The 22,011-nt window shown below is 49.0% G+C and overlaps 10 protein-coding genes across 10 annotated transcripts in view; 4 read left to right on the forward strand and 6 right to left on the reverse strand.

Annotated features, from left to right (window-relative positions):
• Window positions 1-1,263: 1,263 nt before the first annotated feature.
• CNBC0530 (hypothetical protein) lies at window positions 1,264-3,033 on the reverse strand (the record flags this gene model as incomplete). Its single annotated transcript, XM_771466.1, has 7 exons — window positions 1,264-1,532; window positions 1,595-2,088; window positions 2,145-2,203; window positions 2,272-2,356; window positions 2,411-2,456; window positions 2,513-2,578; window positions 2,643-3,033. 7 exons carry the CDS (start codon window positions 3,031-3,033, stop codon window positions 1,264-1,266), a joined length of 1,410 nt encoding a protein of 469 aa, XP_776559.1.
• Window positions 3,034-3,873: 840 nt separating this feature from the next.
• Window positions 3,874-5,740, reverse strand: CNBC0540 (hypothetical protein; the record flags this gene model as incomplete). Its single annotated transcript, XM_771467.1, has 9 exons — window positions 3,874-4,086; window positions 4,197-4,334; window positions 4,429-4,522; window positions 4,590-4,682; window positions 4,750-4,818; window positions 4,909-5,007; window positions 5,069-5,160; window positions 5,260-5,520; window positions 5,609-5,740. 9 exons carry the CDS (start codon window positions 5,738-5,740, stop codon window positions 3,874-3,876), a joined length of 1,191 nt encoding a protein of 396 aa, XP_776560.1.
• A 381-nt stretch (window positions 5,741-6,121) lies between these two features.
• CNBC0550 (hypothetical protein) lies at window positions 6,122-7,826 on the forward strand (the record flags this gene model as incomplete). The annotated part of the gene is made up of 6 exons (XM_771468.1): window positions 6,122-6,462; window positions 6,534-6,867; window positions 6,942-7,204; window positions 7,274-7,333; window positions 7,446-7,593; window positions 7,716-7,826. 6 exons carry the CDS (start codon window positions 6,122-6,124, stop codon window positions 7,824-7,826), a joined length of 1,257 nt encoding a protein of 418 aa, XP_776561.1.
• A 1,278-nt stretch (window positions 7,827-9,104) lies between these two features.
• CNBC0560 (hypothetical protein) lies at window positions 9,105-10,199 on the forward strand (the record flags this gene model as incomplete). Its single annotated transcript, XM_771469.1, has 5 exons — window positions 9,105-9,171; window positions 9,261-9,313; window positions 9,386-9,685; window positions 9,817-9,979; window positions 10,066-10,199. The coding sequence occupies 5 exons, from the start codon at window positions 9,105-9,107 to the stop codon at window positions 10,197-10,199; spliced, it is 717 nt and encodes a 238-aa protein (XP_776562.1).
• A 185-nt stretch (window positions 10,200-10,384) lies between these two features.
• On the reverse strand, window positions 10,385-11,726 carry CNBC0570 (hypothetical protein; the record flags this gene model as incomplete). Its single annotated transcript, XM_771470.1, has 5 exons — window positions 10,385-10,800; window positions 10,857-11,079; window positions 11,159-11,362; window positions 11,435-11,567; window positions 11,641-11,726. The coding sequence occupies 5 exons, from the start codon at window positions 11,724-11,726 to the stop codon at window positions 10,385-10,387; spliced, it is 1,062 nt and encodes a 353-aa protein (XP_776563.1).
• A 284-nt stretch (window positions 11,727-12,010) lies between these two features.
• Window positions 12,011-14,168, forward strand: CNBC0580 (hypothetical protein; the record flags this gene model as incomplete). Its single annotated transcript, XM_771471.1, has 10 exons — window positions 12,011-12,105; window positions 12,163-12,225; window positions 12,303-12,409; window positions 12,487-12,578; window positions 12,644-12,814; window positions 12,897-13,050; window positions 13,125-13,172; window positions 13,243-13,587; window positions 13,688-13,994; window positions 14,108-14,168. 10 exons carry the CDS (start codon window positions 12,011-12,013, stop codon window positions 14,166-14,168), a joined length of 1,443 nt encoding a protein of 480 aa, XP_776564.1.
• Window positions 14,169-14,522: 354 nt separating this feature from the next.
• CNBC0590 (hypothetical protein) lies at window positions 14,523-16,058 on the reverse strand (the record flags this gene model as incomplete). Its single annotated transcript, XM_771472.1, has 6 exons — window positions 14,523-14,841; window positions 14,894-14,958; window positions 15,045-15,596; window positions 15,723-15,867; window positions 15,933-15,942; window positions 15,995-16,058. The coding sequence occupies 6 exons, from the start codon at window positions 16,056-16,058 to the stop codon at window positions 14,523-14,525; spliced, it is 1,155 nt and encodes a 384-aa protein (XP_776565.1).
• Window positions 16,059-16,350: 292 nt separating this feature from the next.
• Window positions 16,351-17,834, forward strand: CNBC0600 (hypothetical protein; the record flags this gene model as incomplete). The annotated part of the gene is made up of 2 exons (XM_771473.1): window positions 16,351-17,622; window positions 17,676-17,834. 2 exons carry the CDS (start codon window positions 16,351-16,353, stop codon window positions 17,832-17,834), a joined length of 1,431 nt encoding a protein of 476 aa, XP_776566.1.
• A 759-nt stretch (window positions 17,835-18,593) lies between these two features.
• On the reverse strand, window positions 18,594-20,201 carry CNBC0610 (hypothetical protein; the record flags this gene model as incomplete). The annotated part of the gene is made up of 6 exons (XM_771474.1): window positions 18,594-18,676; window positions 18,754-19,185; window positions 19,247-19,551; window positions 19,612-19,785; window positions 19,900-19,967; window positions 20,166-20,201. 6 exons carry the CDS (start codon window positions 20,199-20,201, stop codon window positions 18,594-18,596), a joined length of 1,098 nt encoding a protein of 365 aa, XP_776567.1.
• An 815-nt stretch (window positions 20,202-21,016) lies between these two features.
• CNBC0620 (hypothetical protein) overlaps window positions 21,017-22,011 on the reverse strand; it is a gene marked incomplete at both ends in the record, with an annotated part of 1,025 nt that continues 30 nt past the window's right edge. Inside the window, 5 exons of the mRNA XM_771475.1 lie at window positions 21,017-21,182; window positions 21,277-21,501; window positions 21,599-21,748; window positions 21,823-21,869; window positions 22,006-22,011. The exon at window positions 22,006-22,011 is cut by the window's right edge and continues 30 nt beyond it. Of these exons, the coding sequence (XP_776568.1) occupies window positions 21,017-21,182; window positions 21,277-21,501; window positions 21,599-21,748; window positions 21,823-21,869; window positions 22,006-22,011 (594 nt within the window). The remainder of the gene's footprint in view (window positions 21,183-21,276; window positions 21,502-21,598; window positions 21,749-21,822; window positions 21,870-22,005) is intronic.

Below are 22,011 nucleotides of genomic sequence, written 5' to 3' on the forward strand. Positions count from 1 at the left end.
ACACAAAACAAGACTTTAAGCTGGTAGCTTATCCATCAGTTTCAGGTATATTATTTGAATCCATGAGGAGGGACAAGATAGTGCAGAGAAGGAGAATCCCATACCTTGGGCCACCAAGTGAGCGATCTCGTTTGATCTCTGAAAAGTAAGAGCTCAAGGTACTCCACCACAGACAGGATTGACCAGTACGACAACCTGTCCCCTCATCGCAGATCAGCAAGTAATTGTCAGTCACGTTCCATAGATAAATTGATTTCATCGATTCTACAGAAGACAGACATGTCACAAGGAAGAGAAGAGAGCTCACCATAATACCCTTTCTTGCCCCGATATGATAGATCTATAGCTACAGTACATGGGAATGAAGTAGATCTCCATCCATGGTATGAGGAAATGAAGATACCATGGGGCTGCGTACCTGCATGCATGAAGAGCTTTCTGTTAGTTGGAGTGAGATTACGAGAAGATTGCCAGTCGTTGACCCGTGTGAACTGACCAATAGACAAAATGGAGTACGATGAAGATACAGATGAGTATGTGCGGAGGGCCCAGGAGATCCAAAAAATCGTATAGGGGCGGACATAATCCTTTGATCTATCCCATTGCACAATCTCATTAGCCCCCATCATGCTGATCGCAGCCCCACAGGGGTGGTCTGCGAAGAAAGGGCGATTGTAAGAACGAAAAGGGAGAGGAGGAAAGAGGGAGGAAATGGACCCACCCAACCATCAACAATCTCACCCCCGTCCACATCCTCCGGCCTGGCCATCTCCTTCATCTTCTTCTCCTCCTTTTTCTCCTGTTTCTTCAGTGCTTCCTGCTCATCCCTCTCTGTTTGCTGGGCTAGGTGAATATGGTACAGAGCTGCCTGTTGGGCGGTTGACCAGGAAGAGGTGAGGGCGGCTGCTTCGAGTTCGGTAGGTTTTTTTGACATCTGGTTGGTTATGTCCAATTATCCGAGGAAAAAAGAAAAGCAGAGATGAGATGTAACTGACTTTGGCCATTAATAAGAAATGCTTCAAGATGAGGAGCAGATGAGCCATCAGTATGAGAACATCCTTTGTCTTCTTCCTTTGGAATCCGAGACTTGCTTTCGACAAGTAAGTCAGTAATGTAAAAATTCCTTTTGCATTTTCAAGCCCGAAAAGTCGAATTAATCTTCACACCTCTACCCTCTACAACAACATCTCTACACCCTGTGATGCACGGCCTCAAACATCATTCGCTAGCCCAGTGCCCAAAGATTTAGTTACAAATCAAAACCTAATTGTCAAACCCCTCCTGGTTCTTGATAACGACCTTCATATCCTGTCCAGCCGCTACGGCCTCAAACGCCTCTGTACTCTGCGTCAAAGGGAAGGTCTTAGTAATGAGCTGCTTGACATCGACCACGCCTCGAGAAAGGAGATCAAGGGCAGAGGGGAAGCAGGAGGCCGTGTATCGGGTGATACCCATGACATTGATTTCCTTGTTGGTAACAGCGAGGGTGGGGAAGCAATTGGTCTGGATGTGACCCAAGCCGACCGCGAGATCTTATGATAGGGTTGGATCAGCACCATGAATGAGCAAAGGTGATGGTAAGGGGTTGACTTACAGTTTCCACCTTGCTTCGCAATGGCGATACCCATGAGCATGCAATCTTCCGCCCCAGTAGCTTCCACAACCCTATCCACACCTTCCTCGGCCGTCAGCCCCGCTTCTTGAACAAAACCGGCTACAATCTTCTTGGCCCATTCCCATTTCTTGTCACCGATAGTCTCCTCATGGTCTTCGTCGAGTATCTCGCCATCACCCATCCCGGCACCGGACCCATCTTCCCCCAGAGCATGAGCAAGGGTTTCCGTGTCCCCATTGGCCATGCTACCGTTACCATTGGCGTGATCACCATTGGCGTGGCTACCTTTCAGTGAAGAAGTGGGTAAATCTTTGACGAGGAAGACGTGATCGATAATGGGTTTACCGGTAAGAGGTGAAATGTATTTTTTGGCGAATTCGACTCGTTGGGGATTATTGTCGAAAGCAATAATTTTGCGGGCAGAATAGGCGTGAGCTACAGCAGCTGAGATGAGGCCGATGGGACCGCAACCACTACGCAGGATACATAGTCAGAACATATTAGCTTTTTTGAGGATGAAAGAACTTGCAAGATGGCGACGGTCTTGTGGGGGCGAAGGTCGACTCGCTTTCCAACCTGAATACCAACCTATTCATCATCTAAATGAGTCTCACTGGGCCTTCACTGTACGAATAAGAAGCAAAATTTAAACTTACGGCAAGGGGCTGAATACATCCAGCTTCTTCCCATGAAAGATGGTCAGGAATATGGGGCGCCATATCAGCGGGTAGGGCGAAGTACCTGAGGGTATCGGGTCAACAACTTGGCTTCTTCTTAAACGAAACTGGGGCGTACCTGGAGAGAGATCCGACTGATCCCGGAGCACCGCAGTAGTGCATGTCTAGATGATGCCTTAGCCTTGATTTCGTTTATAAAACCTCACAGGAGAATACCTACTCAAACAGATGTTGACTTTTCCCTCTTTACAGTTGATACACCTTCTACAAGGCAATCCAGGCTCGACTAAATGCCCAAAACAAAACCCACATGAGTCTCTCATATATCTGGCTTCAACCATTTCACTTACTGGCGACACGGTCCCCGACTTTGTGGGTTTTGACCAGATCTCCAACAGCGATGACCTCTCCCGAACTCTCGTGGCCCATCACAATAGGCTCAGTAACAGGACGGCCGCCGACTCCTCCGGCAAGGTAGTTGTGCAAATCAGAACCGCAGATACGTGAAAGGATCAAAAGACATGTTAGCTTTCCAGCTGTTTTATCGTACTCCTCACAGTGAATTAACTTATCTGTAGCGACAACTTTGACCAAGACGCCGTCCGGCTGGAGAATAGGCATGGGCCTGGGCTTGACTACAATGTTTCTTTTCTTGAGCAGGATGCATGATGTGTTGTCTGGGAGGTTGAGTTTCGTAACCTGAGGTGGTTGAGTCTTGTTAAGAAAGTGGAACTCGGCCATGATTGCTGTTTTGTTTATGGGCTATTTGTTACTCAGTTTATAGATAAATAATATAGTTGAATGGATGATTAGAAACCAAAAGTTTGAAAACTGCTAGACCGTCTTTTCTCCGTAGATATATATCAGTATCTATCGCACGCCGAGACATCCACCCGATGTCGACATCAGAGTGTTCGCTGTGTTCGCCCGACTATTTTCGGCCCGAGCCACGAATAGCCGGACCGGAGACGGGAGGCTATTCCCCCGTCATGAGATCACCACTTTTATTCTTATAAGAGGCCCTAATCGAAAACTCCAGTTGCTAATGAGATGAGGATTTGATTACAAGTAAGATTAGTCGGTGCCTGGAAAGAATGCCGTGCTATGCCGTCGAGAATGCGTCCACCTGACTGCCACCCAGCAATAACAATTGGTACTACTATGTATTTAGTTTATCCCTATTGTTATTTCCTCTCTGGCTTTTCTCCTTTTTAAAAACTGCACTTGCCCCGTCAGGTGGCCTCGATTTTTATTGACGAGGATATGCCGACTTTCGATTCGGGTCTTACCGACTACCTCACGTATCTATCATATCTCTGTCTCATAATACCTGTTTCTCTGTTACGCCAACTACATCTCCTTCCGGCGGTGGCGCGACCGGTCTCAAAAGAAGGGATAGAGGAAAAAGAACGGCCGATACAGAGTAATAACAGTGGTAATAAAAGAGGTGTCTTGCTTAGAGCTCGCAACGGCCCATCTCCACTGTCTATCAAAGCCATCATCCATCGATAAAACACAACGGGATTTACATCAAAAAAAAAAGAAAAAAGAAATGTATCATTCTTTTAATCTCTTTGATCTTTAGCAAATAACCATAGGAATCTCAAACAACACGATATCATAATACTCTGCCTCCATCACACTCGCCCACTCTCCACCGACATCATCTCCCATTGCTGATGAGGAGCCTTTTCCTTTACCCTTCCGGGCAGAAGAGTCGCGAGAAGAATTGTTGAGGTAAGCGTAATGGGTTGTTATGGATCGGAGAGTTTTCGCTGCCGTTTTGCGATCGGGCTACGGAGGCGGAGGAAACGAGAATGAGAGAAGTAGGGCAAGAAAGAAAGAAAAGGGTTAGTAACCGTTTTTAGCAAGGAATACGAGTAGAAGCACGGAAGGAGACGTACTTTGATGATGACACCGGCGTAGTCTGCAGGTAAACCGTACCGGAGTACACTCTCAACAAAGAGACGGACTGTCTTGAGGTGTGCAAGGATTTGATAGGCCTCTGAAAAGTTTATTCTTGTCAAGCGTAACAGCCCAGTCTACGACCCAAGTGTGTCAGATGGGGACCCAAATGACGTTTTCCTCTTTTTGAGGAGGCGGGAGGGATGGGGAGGAGAAAGAAGGCATACTCACCCATAACTCCTTCTCCTCTATCTCCAGCTCTGCAAGCTGCCTCCTTTGCTTCTCAAGTGCCGAATCGTCCCAAGTAAAGTCTCTAACAATAAATCTGTCACCTAACATTAGTCTATGTGTCCCCTTTATTCACTGAAGGGATAGAGAAAGAAAAAACTTGCTTGTTTTCTCGACACTTGTGGATAAAATCGTCTCGGACCTTTTTAAATACGGTTACAGTCTGCAAAACATACTCATCATCCGAAGCGATTTGTCTGAACATTGTAGAAACAATATCGTCAGTCTCGCAGTTACAACATTTTCCCTGACAAAAACACTCACTGGGAGCTGCGGGGCACGACCATGCTTGTCAAACGTTCATACTTATTGGACCAGTCCTTTGCGAGGTTCCTGCCACGCTTCGTCAGATAAGAGCACGGATACGGATACGGTCCCTCCGCTCTCCCCCAACAGGTGTGAGGACTGAATGAAAAGACTCACTTTGGAACGGCGACGATAAGAGTTTCAAGATATTCGCTATCTTCTACCAGGTGCTCCTTCTTTACAATGTCCAGCAATGACCGTTGAGAAAGGTTACCACTTTTGTGACATTATCAGTGTGCGGCAGCCACAGCAATTGTTAGAGAGGGCAGTGACATACATTTGCTTTCGTTGAAGGGTTGTCAAGCCGCCCTTGGCAAGGTTATAAGATTGCGCCTTTTCCCTTTGCGTAGCTTCGATAACGGCCATCTCCTAAATAGCACACAGACCCCAAGTCCAGTCAGCCCTCAGTTTTAATCATTATTTATCACATTTCCAAATGCCATGCCAAAAAATCCAATCACAACTTACCTTACTTAACGCTCCAACGACTTCCGTCACCTTGCCTCCCTCACCCCACCTTCCTTTATCCCATTTGAACCCATCCCCTCCAGCCATCAAATACTCCTCCGCCGGACGGTCATTCACCCTCGCATGCTGTGCGATTTTGCCATTATCATTATCCACTAATGAACGGAGTTGGTCGAGCAGTTTGGAAGCAGTGGTTGTGAATGCAGAATCAATCTTGGGGAGAGAGTCAGAGAGGGTTAAGAGGGAAGATAGTGTTCCAGCCTAGTATTCCGTGGCGTTACTCCCATCATTAGTCACTTCTATCTACCTAATACATCCAATCTGCTAGCATCTTTGCGAAACGACGCACCTTGAGCTCGGGTATCTCCCATTTAGCAGCAAAGACGCCCGGGATCTCCTGCCTGACTTCGTTGAGCATGACATCGGGATCACCATCCTTGAGAGGGGCTGATATAAGCCAATAGCACAAATCAGAGGGCATCTCTTGGGTCTATCTGTAGGTTGCCGTTGCAGTCGTTGGTGTTGTTTATTGAGATGGAGGATCGATTCTGGATTAATACGTTGTGCTCGTCGGTTGGCTTGATTTACCTCCATTCACCGCTCGCTCGATAGCCCGTTGTTCCTAATGACGCGCCGCGCGCCTTGTTAGACATGCCTGTTGTTTTGTCAGAAGCATAGGCATGGTTGGAGAAGGCACGCGGCCTAGACCTCCACCATCGGCAAATGATCGACAGCGTCTCGCCGGGGGAGATCCGTCAGCGTCATCGGAAACGTATTTCATTTCAACAGACGCTTTTTCTTTGTTCGCTGTCACTTCTGCATACTCTTTCCTCTGCCATCTCTATCTTCCTAGCAGCACACCATGTGGTCGAGCATATCTCGAACATCAACCAGACTTTCAATTCTCCGGTCGACCCCACTCACCAACCATTGCCCACCAACTCTTCCCCTTCCCCGCTCCAGGACCGCCTTTCCACCCTCTCTGACTCGGTCCGCCCCCATCTCTCGTGCCCTCCACACCACCCGCCCCTCGTACGCAAAGTACGAGCGTTTCGACCAAAGACCGAGTTTTGGCGGATCCCCAGGTCCTAGTGGAGGCGGCCCCACACTTTGGCAGTATGTTAAACGGAGAATGGGAGGGGATAGAGCTGTGTGGGTCTATGGGATTGGGATTGGTGGTGGAGGTATTTATTATGTGACCCAGTGAGTTGGTGCTTATCTGGTAACAACAAAATGAAAAGGCTTGCTTATGACACATTCCTTTCTTTGTTTAGTCTTGAACGAGTTCCCGAAACAGGAAGATTACGTTTCATAGATGTTGACGAAGCCCAAGAACGTGAACTGGGACGTCAAACCCAGCTCCAAACATTATCAGAATATGACCGCGCCCTCCTCCCTCCTAATCACCCGATAAGCAAACGGGTAAGGAAGGTTGCAACTCGTATCATCGAATCGAGTGGATTGGGCAGGGTCAAGTCGAGTGGAGAGATGGGTGCTATTGAGGGGACAGTGCCCGCTTGGGGTGGAGGAGTGGATGTGAAGGATATATTTATGGGAGGTGGAGAGGGTGGTAAGGAGGTGAGGGAAGGGAAAGATACGGAATGGGAGGTATGTGTCTGAACCTAATCTAGCATATGCTTCCATATCTATCCTTGGCACTGGCTCATACTCGATTTTGATAGGTATATGTCATTGACGACAAGAAAACCAAGAACGCTTTCGTCCTCCCTGGTGGGAAGATCTTTGTCTTTACAGGTATCTTGCCCGTCAGTGCCAACGATGATGGATTGGCCACTGTTCTTGGGCACGAAATCGCGCATCAAGTGGCTAGGCATCCTGCGGAGAGGATGAGCTCTATGAAGGTTCTCTTTGCTCTTGGGCTTTTGTTGGAGACTCTTGGGCTTGATGTAGGTGTTAGTCGTCTACTCTTGACTTTTATGCTGCAGTAAGTTACATCAATCTCTTTTTTTCGTCTCATCTTGGATCCCAAATTGACGGTGCGTGTACTTGTTAGGTTGCCGAACTCGAGAAAGAATGAGAGTGAAGCCGACTTTATCGGTCTCCGTCTCATGTCGTACGTATACATCTCATTCCTTTCCGTTTCCCGTATATAATCGTCATTTATTATTTCCAAAATCTGAACTGACACATGAATTCCCCCCTTTCCCCGGTAAACTGGCAAACAGACGAGCGTGCTTCGATCCTACTGAATCTTCAAAAATGTGGCAACGCATGTCAGCTTCCGAAGGCGGTAAAGGCCTGTCAGTCGACTTTCTTTCTACTCACCCAGCCAATGCGAAACGTATAAAGCAGCTTGAGAATTGGATGCCCGAGGTAAGCCCCTTGCTTCCCCTCCTCCATCAATCCTGTCCTTCCACCCTTCCCTTCCCGCCGTTACATGTGAGCTAATCATCCAATTCATCTCATTCTTTTTAACACATGCAAAAAACCAACAGGCACAACAAATTAGAGCTGCAAGTCCTTGCGGAACAACGTCGGACAATTTCAATGGATTCTTAGATGCTGTTAACCCTAATGGGGGAACTTATGGCTCAAGACTTTGGTAAAGTAAGGGGGTATATATCCAGTTGGGCGGGAAGTCATTGGGAACTGAGGGGAGAAAAATCCTGATCCCGTATTAGTATAAAGGTGTAAACGGTATAATAGCATGCAGCATGATAATGTGTGATCGGTGGCAATCTTTCTCCTTCCTTAGTTATGTATCAAGGTTGTCAACAGACACCATCAGTGATAACTCCATCTCATCCAGCGCTGCAATGTCTCCAGGTCCAGAATTTTCCATCTATTTTTTATGCATAGTATGATGTCATGATCGGCGCTGTGTGTCTCCATAGTTACTTCACATCAACAAAACCCGTGATGTGGGTGTATGTACTATGGGGATATACTTTCTCAGTCATAGGCGGGCGAAGAAGAAGCAGCGCAGCACCACATGAAAGAAAGAAAAAAAGAAAAAGATTGACCGGTTAGTTTGTCCGCTGGATGATTTTTCAGCGGATTCCCCTTCCTTTTTGGTGTTCTTATCTTACTCATAGGAACAGTGGGCCGCCCTATGTAGATTATTATTCAATACGAAAGGGCGGCTGCGAAGTGATATAAAAAACGGCTTCGACTGACAGTAGAAGAACGAACGTTTCCCATCTCAATTATTCGCCCGCCGGAAGCGTATCACACTTCCTCCTCCCCTTTCGAGTCGAGCTTTCGGTCCGAACCGATCAACGACGCATTTTAGCCTCCACTTATCCTATCCCAGCAGTTTATCCACTCCTATTCTCGCTCTTATTCATACATCTCTCATCCATCTTTCCTGCTTTGTATATACCTTTGATCGTTTTTGATATCTTCACCTCATTTCTCTTACTCTTACGCTCCACAACAACAAAAATACCAAAGTAAAATACAAAACAATGGTGCATCAACCCGACAATCCGCCTGTCGCGTCCACCGAGTCTGGCGGACCAGCGACGAGCCCAACCTTGGAGGAGAGGCCTCATGATTTCCGCTATGAGGTGTGTTCGTTCTCTGGACAATGAGAGGAAAAGGGGAGAAATGTCAGAGCTGATAAGCAACTAATTGACAGATCGTCCAAGGATACTTTATCCAGAACGGGCCTCAACCCAAGCATATCAAGTTTGAAGACCTTGTAAGCTTTGCTCGCACCATCCCCACCTCTCTTTACACTAAAGGCCCCACCCATTATCACTGTCAACTTGAACCTTCTGCTCTATGGATGTGGCTGACAGTCACTCTATGATTATTTGCTATATTGCTGTATGTTTTTAGCTGAAGAGAAGCTTTGGATTAATCGATACTAGTCCCGAGAGATGGAACAAGCTCAAAGCGTCGATCAAAAAGTTACAAGATCAAGCGCCCGAGGGTGTTTACTACAAGGTAATGTTCCTTGGTTAGTGACTCCTTTTTTTGGATGGCATGTCATGTCATCTTGGAAATAAACTGGGGCTGAAGCGTGGCTATGATAGCGAGACACGGCCAAGGATGGCATAACTTTGGTTCTGCCAAGCACGGCTTAGACGTAAGTCTAGTATTTTGCAAAATCAACTATTCTTATCTAACACCTCACTTTTTTGACTTGATGCATTACCAGAAATGGGAAGAGTACTGGACCTATCTCAACAACGACGATCAAATCACCTGGGGTCCCGACCCCGAACTAACACCCTTGGGGAAATCCCAAGCCCAAGCTGTAAACCGTTGCTGGGTGGCCGAAGCTCCCTTGGGCGCACCAATCAAGTCAGAAGAGATGAGATGGTACGTCTCCCCGATGATAAGGACGGGTCAAACGTTGGAAGAGAGTTGGGGGGCGTTGCTGGGGAGGGCGCCGGAAGTTTGGGAAGATTGGAGGGAGGTGTATGGCGGGCATACTTGTGATAAGCGGTCGACCAAGGTGAGTCACTTCCTCTCTCTCTCGCATTCTTTTTCTTTCTTTCCCTTTCCTTTGTACCGTCTTATTCTCTCCCTCTCGCTCTTTTTCCATTCATTATCGCACAAGATGCATCGGACTAATCGTGGAAATAGACTATATTACAGAAAAGGTTCCCCTACTTTAAGATCGAAGAAGGGTTAACGGAAGAAGATGAGCTATGGAAGGCGGACGATCGAGAGACAGACGCGCATATGCAGATGAGGGCACAAAGGGCCATGGATAGATTGTTCGGTAAAGATGGTGCAAAAGAGACTTGTAGGTGTCCCATCCAGCATGCCTGATCCACCTGGGGCGGAACAGGGATATCCCTTACTAATGGCGGTTCTAAAATACTATTTTAGATATCTCCCTAACGGCTCACTCTGCAATTTTGCGCAACTTGCTTGCAGTACTTCACCATCAGGCGTATCCATTAGCTACGGGGGAGATGATCCCTGTTGTGGTCAAGGCTACCCAATTAAGAGCCGATTCGTAATTTGTCCCATCAGAAAACTGCGACTTTTTTTAGCTCGAACTGGATAGATCAAAATTGGATGGGTTTGGTTCGACGAAATACAATTTTTCTGGTTGATGCATCCAGGTGCACACATGTTAATATACTTTGTACATTTTGGAGGGCCCCCCCCTTTCCGTTCCTTTCCTTCCCTAATCAAATTTCATTCACTCTTTTCGCTTAGCGATCGTAACCCTTACAGCTCTATGATCACTCCACCTCCCATTCCAACCCTCCATATCCCCTTCCACCCAGTTATCCACACACGCATACCTCACAACCGTCCATCCACCTCTTGATTTTCCTCGTTTGGAGGGATCATTACTGTCCACCTCGGCACCGAGCATGACGAAATCGATTCTTGTGGCATTTCGAGCGCCGGGAGGGGCGAAATCAGTGTATGTCAGATGGGGGCCGTAAGGGCGGGTTTGGAGAGGGATGATGGTTGAGAAAGCAGAAGCGGAAGAAGAGGAGGAGGTGAGAAGGTTAGTGAAGCTGTCAAGGAAGGTAAATGATGGTTGGCCAGAGGGTAAGGGATGGAGGGAGGTGATATTCTTGTATCCATCCTCTTGCGGCGGTGAGTCTTGAAATTGAATGTTAGCAATCAGCGTCACCCTGCAATCGATTTGATCAACCTACTGAAATCACCAAAAAAGACCACTGGTGCCACCACAGGTGGCTTCTCCTTTCGCTCGACATCATGTACCCAATGCCAAATTGCAGATCTGATTAAGAGACTACTTTCCGCTCTAGCTCTCACTCCCAAATGATCATAGTGGGTGTTGACAGCATGAACCAGCTCTCCACCTTTGTCCTTGTTTTTGTAGCGGAGAGTCAGAAGAGTCGCAATGCGAGGTAAAGCCTGATTTTGGCCAGTCAAAAAGATGACAAGTTACCGTTTGATCAACCAAAAATCATGCGAAAAAGCGATAGTGACGTACAGCATCCCAGCCCTTGGATCCAGGGACATTGGGTGTGCGGGATAACCACATTGTACCCCACCTTACCAGTTCGAATTTGGTACGATCGAAAAAGATGGGACTATACTCCCCGCCTTGCTTGCCGTCATCGCGGCCTGAACCTACGTGCGAGTACGTCTCGCCCAAAAGTTCCTGCAAGTCTTCAAGTTGATCATGGAAGACTTCCTTTGTATATGCACAAAGTCAGTATTCCCACTGAAATGGTAAACCAACTACCGCGAGGGGATGGCTGCTCACCTGACAGCCGAGGATATCGAGTGGGCCTGTGGATAAAAGCGCATCGACCAAACGGGATTTACGTTCTGACCACGGTTTCTCGGCGAATACGTTTTTGGGATCAGCTGGGGGGGACCACTGATGGCCGTTTCTCCTGTACAGGACAAAGTCAGTGATCGTGCAATTGTTCAGAGCGACTCCGGTATCCAATCTGATGACGAGCGTACACGTTTACGGTTGCGATGTGGATCTGTTCAAGAGGGCTTTCTTGGGAGAAATGTCCCAGGTTACTGTTCTCTGGCCTGCTTACCATGCTTGCGCTGTTGATTTGATACAAGGAACTCTTTATTTAGAGAAGATGGATACACACAGGAGATGTATACGCCTAGCCATATTCACTCGCAGTACGTACGTACTATCGACCGGCTGTGATCATCGCCGCGATACGTCGGGGGCCCCGCATCACGTTCCGAGCTTTTATTTATCTCTTGTTTTTTTCCTTCGGCGTGACTTCATTTCCCATTCACCTCCCAATCCCCCCAATCCATCTCCTTAGACACCTATCTTCACCATCCCATCACCATAGATCAACTCACCATGTCAAACGAGGAGGCTGAAAAGAAGATAGCGGTCGAGGGTCAAGAGCCTATTGATGAGATGCCGAAGGAGAAGACGAAAGAGCAAGCGAATGAGTGAGCCTCATCTGATTTTAGGACTGCTGTAATGGACACGACTGATTACCATGTCAGTGAAAGCTCCCAAGTCAAGGATCACGACTTTTATTTCAACTTTTACTCATCCCTTCAGAATCAGCAAGTTGCAGTTTCCATCAGAGCGTTTATCAAGGCCAAAAAAAAACAGCTAACTAATAACCTCCGTTCCATCACAGAGCAAACATGATTGGGGACGTGGCACGTACAGGAACTTATAGGAAAGCTATCCTTGGTAATGCAGCGGTGGCGTTTGCTGGAAAGACGGTGCTCGATGTCGGTGCTGGTGAGTTTTGGCAATGGGATTCCTCGCGAGAGTCTCGTATGATAAGGTGTGGGATGCTAACGCCTAGGGAAAAACAGGTTCTGGAATCTTGTCCTATATGTCTGCTCAAGCGGGTGCCAATCAAGTCATTGCTCTTGAAGCTTCCTCAATGGCTGAAAAGATTGAAATCGTTCGTCGTTCCCTTTTTGTAAACACGCAACAACATGATCGCTGACACAGCTGCTTATACAATAGATGGTCAAAGCTGCCAAGAGCGGCCGGACGAACCCACACCTCAAAGACCGTATACGGATTGTCCGAGGTATGGTGGAGAATAAAAGAGTCCAAGAACAAGTGTTACAGACTGGTAAAGTCGATACTATCGTATCGGAACCTATCGGCGTGATGCTTTTGCACGAACGAATGGTCGGTCTACAGCAGTAGCAAGAGAACCCAGCTTCTGATATGCTTCATGTGTAACCTTGTACTGACTGTTCATCTTTGGCAGGTCGAATCATTCATCCTCGCGCGTGATCTTTTCCTCAAACCTGGAGGTCAGCTCTTACCCTCAGCTGGACATATCTTCTTCTGCCCCTTCTCAGACGAAGGTCTTTATAATGAAACTGATCAAAAGGCGCAATTCTTCAACAACACCCTGTTTGGTAAGAAAGAAAATTCTCCTGATTCACCCTTTTCGAAGCATGGGCGGGCTGATTTGGTGTTGATGTGCTTCTAGGAACCGACTTTTCTGCATTATACGACGCCGCGAGAGAAGAAGTATTCGGTAAGCATCTGACAACTTGTCCTTGACAATCACACCGATTTTTTTCTGAAACTAATTTAAAACGCACTAGCCCAACCCGTCATCGGCATGTTCCCACCTACCAGCCTTATATCCACCCCTTGTCCTCCTAAATCTTTCGACTTTTACACCTGCTCCAACGACGATCTTCTCGAATTCACCATCCCCATTGACTTTATCGTCTCCCGCACTTCTCTCGTACACGGTCTGGCCTCGTGGTTCGATCTCGACTTCCAGCCGAGGCCAGCGCCAACGGAGGAAGACGTAAACTGGAATTTCCCCGTGGCGCCCAATAGCGCTTGGCAGTGGATGACGCAGGAGCAGCCGCTGAATCCTGGTCCCACCCCGCCTCCACCAGCCGACGGGCTCACGGTGACACTTTCAACAGGGCCTAATGGTGAGTAGGCTTCCTTTTTTTTCTTTCCTTGAGCGCTGTAGCCGTTAACACGTGTCTCGCCATTGTTGAAAACCAGTCCCTCGTACACACTGGCAGTAAGCGCCCGCCTTTTCCCTCTATACAAAATCGACTTTGCCGCTGACGTTTGTTCCACCTCTCACCTTTTCTTTCCCCTCTGCTCGCTTACCCGACTCTTCCCCCACCCACAGACAAGCCCGCCTCCTCCTCCCTGAACCCCTCGCAGTCAACAAGGCCGAACGTCTCACCGGCTCCATCCACTTCAAAGTCAACGATGCCCGCTCATACGACCTTGTCTTGGATCTGCAAGTAAACCGGCCCGGACCGGAATGGGATCCGAATCCGTTGAAAAGGAGGGCAAAGTATGCGTTGCAGCAGCAGTGTTTCAAGTGAGTTTTGCTGCCGTGTTGTGATTGCATTTTATAATTGAACGATGCTGATGGGCCCCCTTTTTCTTATTCTTCGTCATTCTTTTTGTTTTTGTTTCTCAACGCATTATTAGTTATTCGTATAACCCTGATGCGAATATGGGTACAGTGGGATTCAATGGTTTGCCTGCCTAAGAAGGCACCAAACAGGTGGTTCTGAACCTTTGGGGCTTTTTGGCGACATTCCTGAAAGTATCTTGGATTGCTTGTGTTTCTTTTTTTTTCCTTTTTTTTGGTGTATATACCAGATAAAAATTGTTCCAATCAACAGCTGGGACAAGAGGAAGGCGAGGGGGAGAGGGAACGAAGATCACCCCCCCCCCCCCCGTTCTGTTTTCTTTGGATCGATTTACCTATTTACGAATCTGTCAATTAGAATTACCAAGATTTTATTTTTTTATACAGTGCCTTTTCCCTTCAAAAACCAAATCCAATGCAAGAAGGATATCCTTGTGCAAAAAGAAATGGAGTTTTTGGTGTTTTCCCGATCTAATCTACAATCTTGAACCCTTCTTCTTCTTCTTCCATCTCCCCCGCCCCCCCAAAAACCCCCCTCACCCCAACCCCAGCCAAGACACAGCCCTCCCCCAACTTCTCCCTCAACCAACCCCTCGCTTCCAGCCCGGTACAATGCAGCGGTACCACCCACCGCGGCCTCGGCTGGACTCTGCGGGTGATGAAGTCGATCGTCTGTCGTGCGGGCTGGTGGGCAGTGGGAACGAGGTGGAGGCCGGCGATGAGGGCGTGGATGGGGCGGGAGAGGGGAAGGAGGGAGGTGAGGACGTTGGATATGCCGGCGTGGGAGCAACTGGAGATTGTCAGGGTTCAGGGGTGAACAGGATGGTGTGGATGGGACGTACGAGCTGAAGACGACGAGACCTTTACCTTTGACGTCTACCACGACGTACCGTTCATCCATAATCATCTAAATTGGTAAAAAAAAAAAAGGGGGGAGATCCATCATTTTGAGCAAGTCCCGATAACACACAACAAAAGAACCGGAGAACTCACTGTATCGGTAAACCACCCTTCCTCCCCCGTACTCTCATCCTTCTCCCACCTCACCCCTCCCACCACCCCCTTTTCGTAATCCACAACTCTTTTAATCTCTCCGCTCACCCCGATCCCCGTCTTCCCCTGGTCCCCGTTTCCGCTTTTGGAACCAACGACAATCTCATGAGGCTCATCGTGCAAATCGACTTTTCCACCGGCGGCTTTGATCTCCTCAAAGGTAGGGTCAGCGGGGAGGTTGCAGAATGGTTCGGGGTTGGACGGGCGGGCGATGCCTCTGCGGGTGGGGCGGGATGGATGGAGGTCGATTTGAAGTTTGGTTCTGGTTATTCCTTCTTGTTGCGCCTGCTGCGCCTGCTGCTCCTGCTGCTCCTGGCGCAGCTCGAGAACTCTTACAATCCCACCGGAATGATCTCTATGCCAATGCGAAAGGACAAGCGCATCAAGCTGCACGAGGTCCACCGACATGGCAGCCACGTTCCGCTCAATCGTCTTTGGTTCCGGTCCAGAGTCGAGGAGAACCGAGTAGGTGTTTCCGCCTATGGTCGTTTTCTACCGGTTTTCCCCGCAAGGAGAGAAGAACCAAAACGCAGGAACCAAGATATCAGATATCAACGAGGTGTGTAATGATCCTTGGATCAAAGAAAGGGAATCACAGAGAGAGGGAGAGACACGTACGAGGAGGATAGAGAGACCATGGGCGCCACAGCAATAGTTGTCAAAATCCATGATGGGTAGACCTGTAAGGGGGTCTTTGGGAGCATCGGGCGAGGCGAGATGCTGCGGCAGTTCATGGGTAAACTCTGAAGGCAAGGTGGAAAACCTGCCATGTTTAGTCAGCTTTCACTTTGTACAGGCCGCAGGAAACTATGACTAGACTGCATTTACCATTCGACAACTGGGAGGTCGTGGTCAGTACAAGTATTTGGATAGGCAGGGAGTAGACGTACAGTTATCGACGAGGATGAGGACCTCGAGTTTGTCTACCGGAGTCAAGTCCAGTGGGGGAGACATGATAGGCGTGGTGGGAAAGAGCTGAAAGGAAAAGATCGAGCGAGAGTGACGTAAGGTGGGGCGAGAGATAAGATTGTGTGCCTGGATCCATCATTTCCAGTACTTCGAGATGCATGACGGCAGTATGGTACTGGTACAGTCTGGATTGTCTGGAGACGTCTGCTATGACATGCTGGTGCATTGCGTGCCTCGTGCCTGGTCTATCCGCGCAGGCGGCGCTGAACACGTCACGTGACTGCCCAACCACGCTGTCTCATCTCCGCTGCAACTGGTCTCCCTCATCCCAACCGCCATGGCCGCCCTCGTGTCGCTCCTCCGCGCCCGCCCCGGGCCCCGGCTGCCTGTGGCCGCCCGCGCCACGCTCGCCACCCGCCTCCAGTCCACCGCCCCGCCGCCTTACGTGATCAACGGCCAGGCGTTCCCACGTGACGCGCACTCGAACACGCCCCCCTCCATCCTCGCCAAGACAGACCGCAGCCTCCACCTGCGCCCCGCCCACCCGATCGCCATCCTCCGCCGGATCATCGAGCGCCACTTTGCCGACTACACCCCCCTCGCGCCCGCCTCCCCCGCCGTGTCCGTGTGGCAGAACTTTGACCAGCTCGGCTTCCCCCCCGACCACCCGGGCCGCAGCCCGTCGGACAGCTACTACCTCAACAAAGACTACATGCTGCGCACCCACACCAGCGCCCACGAGGTCGAGAGCTACCGCCGCGGCCTCGACAGGTGGCTGCTCAGCGCAGACGTGTACAGGCGGGACGAGATCGACGGCTCGCACTACCCCGTCTTCCACCAGATGGAGGGCACGCACGTCTGGCCGGTCTCCGAGCTCCATACGCTGCCCGCGCTCAACGCCCAGCTCGAGGCGTCCCTCGCAGCGTGCCCGATCCTCATCGAGGACACCACCCGGATCTCGCCCTCCAACCCGTACCAACCCACCCACGACCCCGTCCACGCGGCCGAAATCACGAAACACCTCAAGCACTCGCTCAACGGCCTCATCTTCCGTCTTTTCGGCCACGTGGCCGCCCAAAGGCAGGGCGGAGGAGCGCCAAAGGAACCCCTCCGCGTCCGCTGGATCGAGGCGTATTTCCCGTTCACCTCGCCGAGCTACGAAGTCGAAGTCTGGTGGGAGGGCGAATGGCTCGAACTGCTGGGGTGCGGCGTCGTCATGCAGAAGACACTGGACGAAGCCGGCGTGCCCGACAAGGCAGGCTGGGCATTCGGACTCGGCCTCGAACGGCTGTCCATGGTCCTCTTCTCCATCCCTGATATCCGTCTGTTCTGGACAACCGACCAGCGCTTCCACTCGCAGTTTTCACAGGACCAGATCACGACGTTTGTACCGTACAGTCGCTACCCCGAATGCTATAAAGACATGAGCTTTTGGCTGCCCGTGGGGTCCGTCGGAGTCGCCGGGAGCGAGGGCGAAACTAAAACAGGTAGCGGCAGTGCTGCAGCAGGAGTGAGCGCAGCCGGGGGGAAGGGAAGAGTGTTCCACGAGAATGATTATTTTGAAATCGTCCGAGAAGTCGCAGGCGATCTCGTCGAGACCGTCTCCCTTGTACGTCCCGTCTCTCTCTCTCTCCCTCGCCATAACTGACTCCCCCCGCCCAGATCGACGAATTCACCCACCCGAAAACCAACCGCCAATCCCGATGCTACCGACTCAACTACAGGCACATGGACAGGTCGTTATCAAACGAGGAAGTGAATGTGTTGCAGCAAGAGGTGCAGAAGAGGGTGGTGGAGGAGATGGGGATTGAGATGCGGTAGGGCGTGGGCCGGGCGGAGAAGCAGAATGGGGGATGGGGATTTTAGATTTTCTATTTGCATCCAAAGAGGCCATCTAGGCATCTTCCAACATTATACATCTATGCACGACTCAATTTCAGTCCCATAGAACACATCTGGTGATTGGTTCGGGTCCTGTTCTTGACATTTCAGATACATTCCATCCCATTCACTCCCACACTCATTTCTTAATCTCCACCCTTAAGTCTTCTGTCTTCCAATCTTTCAATGTCCGATTTCCGAGTTCCAAATTGTGTTTTGTTTCCTTTGGATGATAAAAAACTGATTTGGAGAGTTGCAAGTGACAGCTAGAATAAGAGTAAAAGAATAAAGTATAATTGAAATATTTCAACTGTATAAAAAAAACGCTCTCGATCGAAGAAAAGAAAAAAAAAACACGACTTTTTTTCCTCCCATTCATTTCTATCTGTCCCACTCTATCCCTCTCTCACAAACCAATTTCTACATTCCCTCCGAATCCCAGCCACGAGCCTTCCGCACTTCTTCACAACTCTGCTTTGCAACGCTCCGCCATCCGCCATCCACCATCCCCAGCCTCCAGCCTCCACCCAAACCTCCCACTCGTCTTTCTTGGCGCAACACATACTTCCAATTTCCAGCTTTTAATTCCCGACTTCCAAACCCCAGGCCAGGCTCCTGAATACAACACATCATTCATAAGTTCAAGTATATGCCAACGTTCTCTTTCTTTCGTTTAAAAAAGAAGAAGAAGGATTATTTTTAGCTGGCAGGAGCAGCGGGGACTTCGCCTGTAACGGGTCCCTCTGCTTCGTTCTGGGAAATGTCCCCGAGGTTGTGGAAGTCTGAATGGGAAAAAAAAAAAGTCAAAACGTTAGTATAAACAGAGAATGAATTGCAAAAAGAAAACAAAAGGACTTGCCAAGAATTTCGCTGTACATCATCACCTTCCAAGTATCCACCGGCAAATCGGCATCGTTAAAACTCCAATCAAACACCTCTGCGGCAACAGGCTCATCGGTAGGATCATGGTAAGGTGCAAGGTACTCGTGCGCAAGACCTTCCGCGGCGGATATACGGGTACGAGGGTCAAACACGAGCATCTTCTCTAACAAATCAAGAGAAACAGGGTCGGCATTGGGGAACTTGGTGGAAAATGGGACCTTTTCGCGCTTGGGCAGACTCTGGACGAAGCGGAGAGTGTTTTCAGAGGCGATAGTTTGAATGACATCGTCCGGCGGGGTACCGAGCAATTCGGTGATGATTGAGAATTGGTTCACGTGGTCCTTTCCGGGGAATAATGGCTTGCCCTCCAGCATCTCCGCAAAGATACAGCCGGTACTCCAAATGTCGACTGATCTTGCGTGGTCAGCATGGCTGTCAATGAAGACCCAAAATAAAACTTTTTGACTCACCCGCGACATCATACTTTTGCCATGTCAACATGATCTCGGGTGCTCGATAGTACCTCGTAGAAACATAACCAGTCATCTGAGGGTCTTGGATCCTCGCAAGGCCAAAATCGCAAATTTTTAAGTCACAGTTCTCGTTGACGAGAATGTTTGAAGGCTTCAAGTCTCGATGGACTACACCGGCAGAGTGGACATACTTGAGGCCACGGAGGATTTGGTAAAGGAAGTATTGGATGAATTGCTTCTCAAGAGGGCGAGAGGTAAGGAGTCGATGAAGGTCGGTACCGAGCAGCTCGGTGACAAAGTAACTAGTTGATAATGTCAGCGGGCTCCCGTTCTTTGGTATGCATCGATTAAACAAAACTCACATATCTTCGAGGGGAGAGATGAAAATGTCACTAAGAGAGATAATGTTCTCATGTCTCAAGTGTTTGAGAAGCTTGAGCTCTCGGTAAGTCCTCTTGGAAAGAACCGGGGTTGAAAACGGCTTCATAATCTTCTTGATAGCCACAGAAGTTCCAGAGAGCTGATCCTTGGCGGAACTGCATCAACAGGAAAGTTTTGTCAGTTCACATGTGTACATTGACATGCAGGTCGAACAGATGCTTGGTTGAAGAACCAAAAAGAGGATGGTGGCCTGAGAAAACGTGACTCACCAGACGAGACCGAAAGCGCCCATACCGACAGGTTGGAGGTCGACATAACGCGTGGTAACCTCAAAAACCTATCCATGGAGAAAGCTCATCCATCAGCGTCGTGGTCTTGTCTTTGAAGACCTCTTCCATCCGGTGTATCGACAGAATCAACATGACATGGCCGAGTGGAACAACGGAAAAACAAAAGCCGCGTGTTCGTAGGTTGGCTGGAAGAGCAGATCACGACGGTGGTGGGAAAAGAGAAAGAGCAATAAAAAAAAACATACGGTTCCAAAGATGGAGAGCTTGACAAAATCGGCCATGGTCTATACTGTTGAGACCTAATGGAGGATGTTGAATTTATTCGGGTGGTTGTGAAAGTGCCGTAAAAAGCAGGGTTGGAAAAGGATGGGATTGAGGAAGCGTGTGAGCTTATAGACTGTTTCTAAAAGAGGAATCGCAAAGAAAATGGATGATGGATGCTTACCGGTTGGTATACGGATGAAAAGTATAAGTGAGTGTGTTTAAAAGGATGTGGATGGAAAATGCAGAGTGAGACGGCTGACTGTTCGCAATAACGGCTCTGTGCAGTCGACAGGGGAATCCTTGCCCGCACTTTGACACTGCGTTGGCTGTAAACGTCCCTTTCCCAAGCGCTCTCTTTGCTGGAATTGCCGCGCCTATCTCCCTCAAAGGCCCAAAGATGGTCCTTTAGGCTCGCGTCTTTCACGGCAATTACAAAGTGGTCAACGGCGATACGTCAGTGGCGTGCATAAAAATCACACTACCCTGGAAACCGTCCAAGTCCGGAATCCGCTGCTGCCGTCAGTGCCCACTTCTCAATCGATTGGGCGTCAGAATCCAGGTTCATCTACTAATTATGTACAAACTATGATCGCTCCTGTGGCCAGTGGACGTCTTGACCGACTGTGCTTATCATCGATTGCACACCTACCACGTCCCTTTCATTCATACATTTTTTGCAACACAACGTGCTATGCTGATTCTGCCATTTGCCATATGCAATTATAATACTGTAGTTCTGAACCTCTACGTATTCTCCTTCCTGATCGAGATCTATGACTCTTTCATCCTCCACAAGCAGCAAGCGCCAAAGCCAGACCCACGCCTTTTGTCTTTACTCTGCGCTTACTTCTGGCAGTTGACCCCCAGACTCTGCCAAGATCTTCAACACCTGTCCTTCTCGCACTGGACCTTCTCCCTCTTTATGCCCTAACGCTGTCCACCCCGCTTTTAATCCATTGTTGACAATCGTGCTCAACACTTGCTCCATTCTCTCACTCCTACATTCATCATCAGCTCCTGCTCCTTGCTGCTTCCCGCAACGACCCGACTGTAATCCAATCGCAAGGATCTCAAAAACTCTCCAAGACCTACCGTTCCCGAATCTCATCTATCCCTTTCACCCCATTCTGATTGTCCTTCTCCAGCTGTTCACTTAGACGCTTCACCTCCTCTTCTAGCGTTTCTAACCGGTCTTGCACCTGATCTCGCCGTCTTGTATCTTTCCGCGCCGACCGAACAGATTCGCCTACTATCAGACTTGCACCGACGAAGAAGAGAAAAGTTTCTGCTAATGTTGTAGCGCCGTTCTGAATCGCTCTGTTGTCGTTGTCACACACCGATGTATAATAAACGCATAAACAATGGTTAGCTCGCCGCATGGATGTGATAAGTGGTTGAGGGTAGAGAAACGGACCTGGTATCGTTCAAAGGCTTGATATTACCCGCTTCCTGGTTCAGTAACCCCATTCTCATCCTCGCTTCTGTCCTATGCATCCTCTGTGCAAGGCCAATGCATATGTTACGGAAAGTTTCATGTCTATCGTTGAAAACAACCAAGTCAGCACTTTTGATTATCCAGCCGATTCGTGCAATGTTGAAGCGACGAGCACATTAGACGAATGAAGCAAAGTGGCTTACTGCGTAGCTTGAGCTTTAATAGTGTTGGCTATAGGTTTTGCCAGTGTCTAAGGTCAAGTTATATATAAGCACAGGGCCCTCCCATACCTTTCAACTAAACCCATTTGGTCACGTAACGACTGACGACAAGCACAAGAATGCCCAGACTGTCTCGGCGGACGGCAACCGAAGGAAAAAACCCACCTTGAC

The sequence above is a fragment of the Cryptococcus neoformans genome, chromosome 3 (genome assembly GCF_000149385.1).
Source record: "Cryptococcus neoformans var. neoformans B-3501A chromosome 3, whole genome shotgun sequence".
Classification (NCBI taxonomy): Eukaryota; Fungi; Basidiomycota; class Tremellomycetes; order Tremellales; family Cryptococcaceae; genus Cryptococcus; species Cryptococcus deneoformans.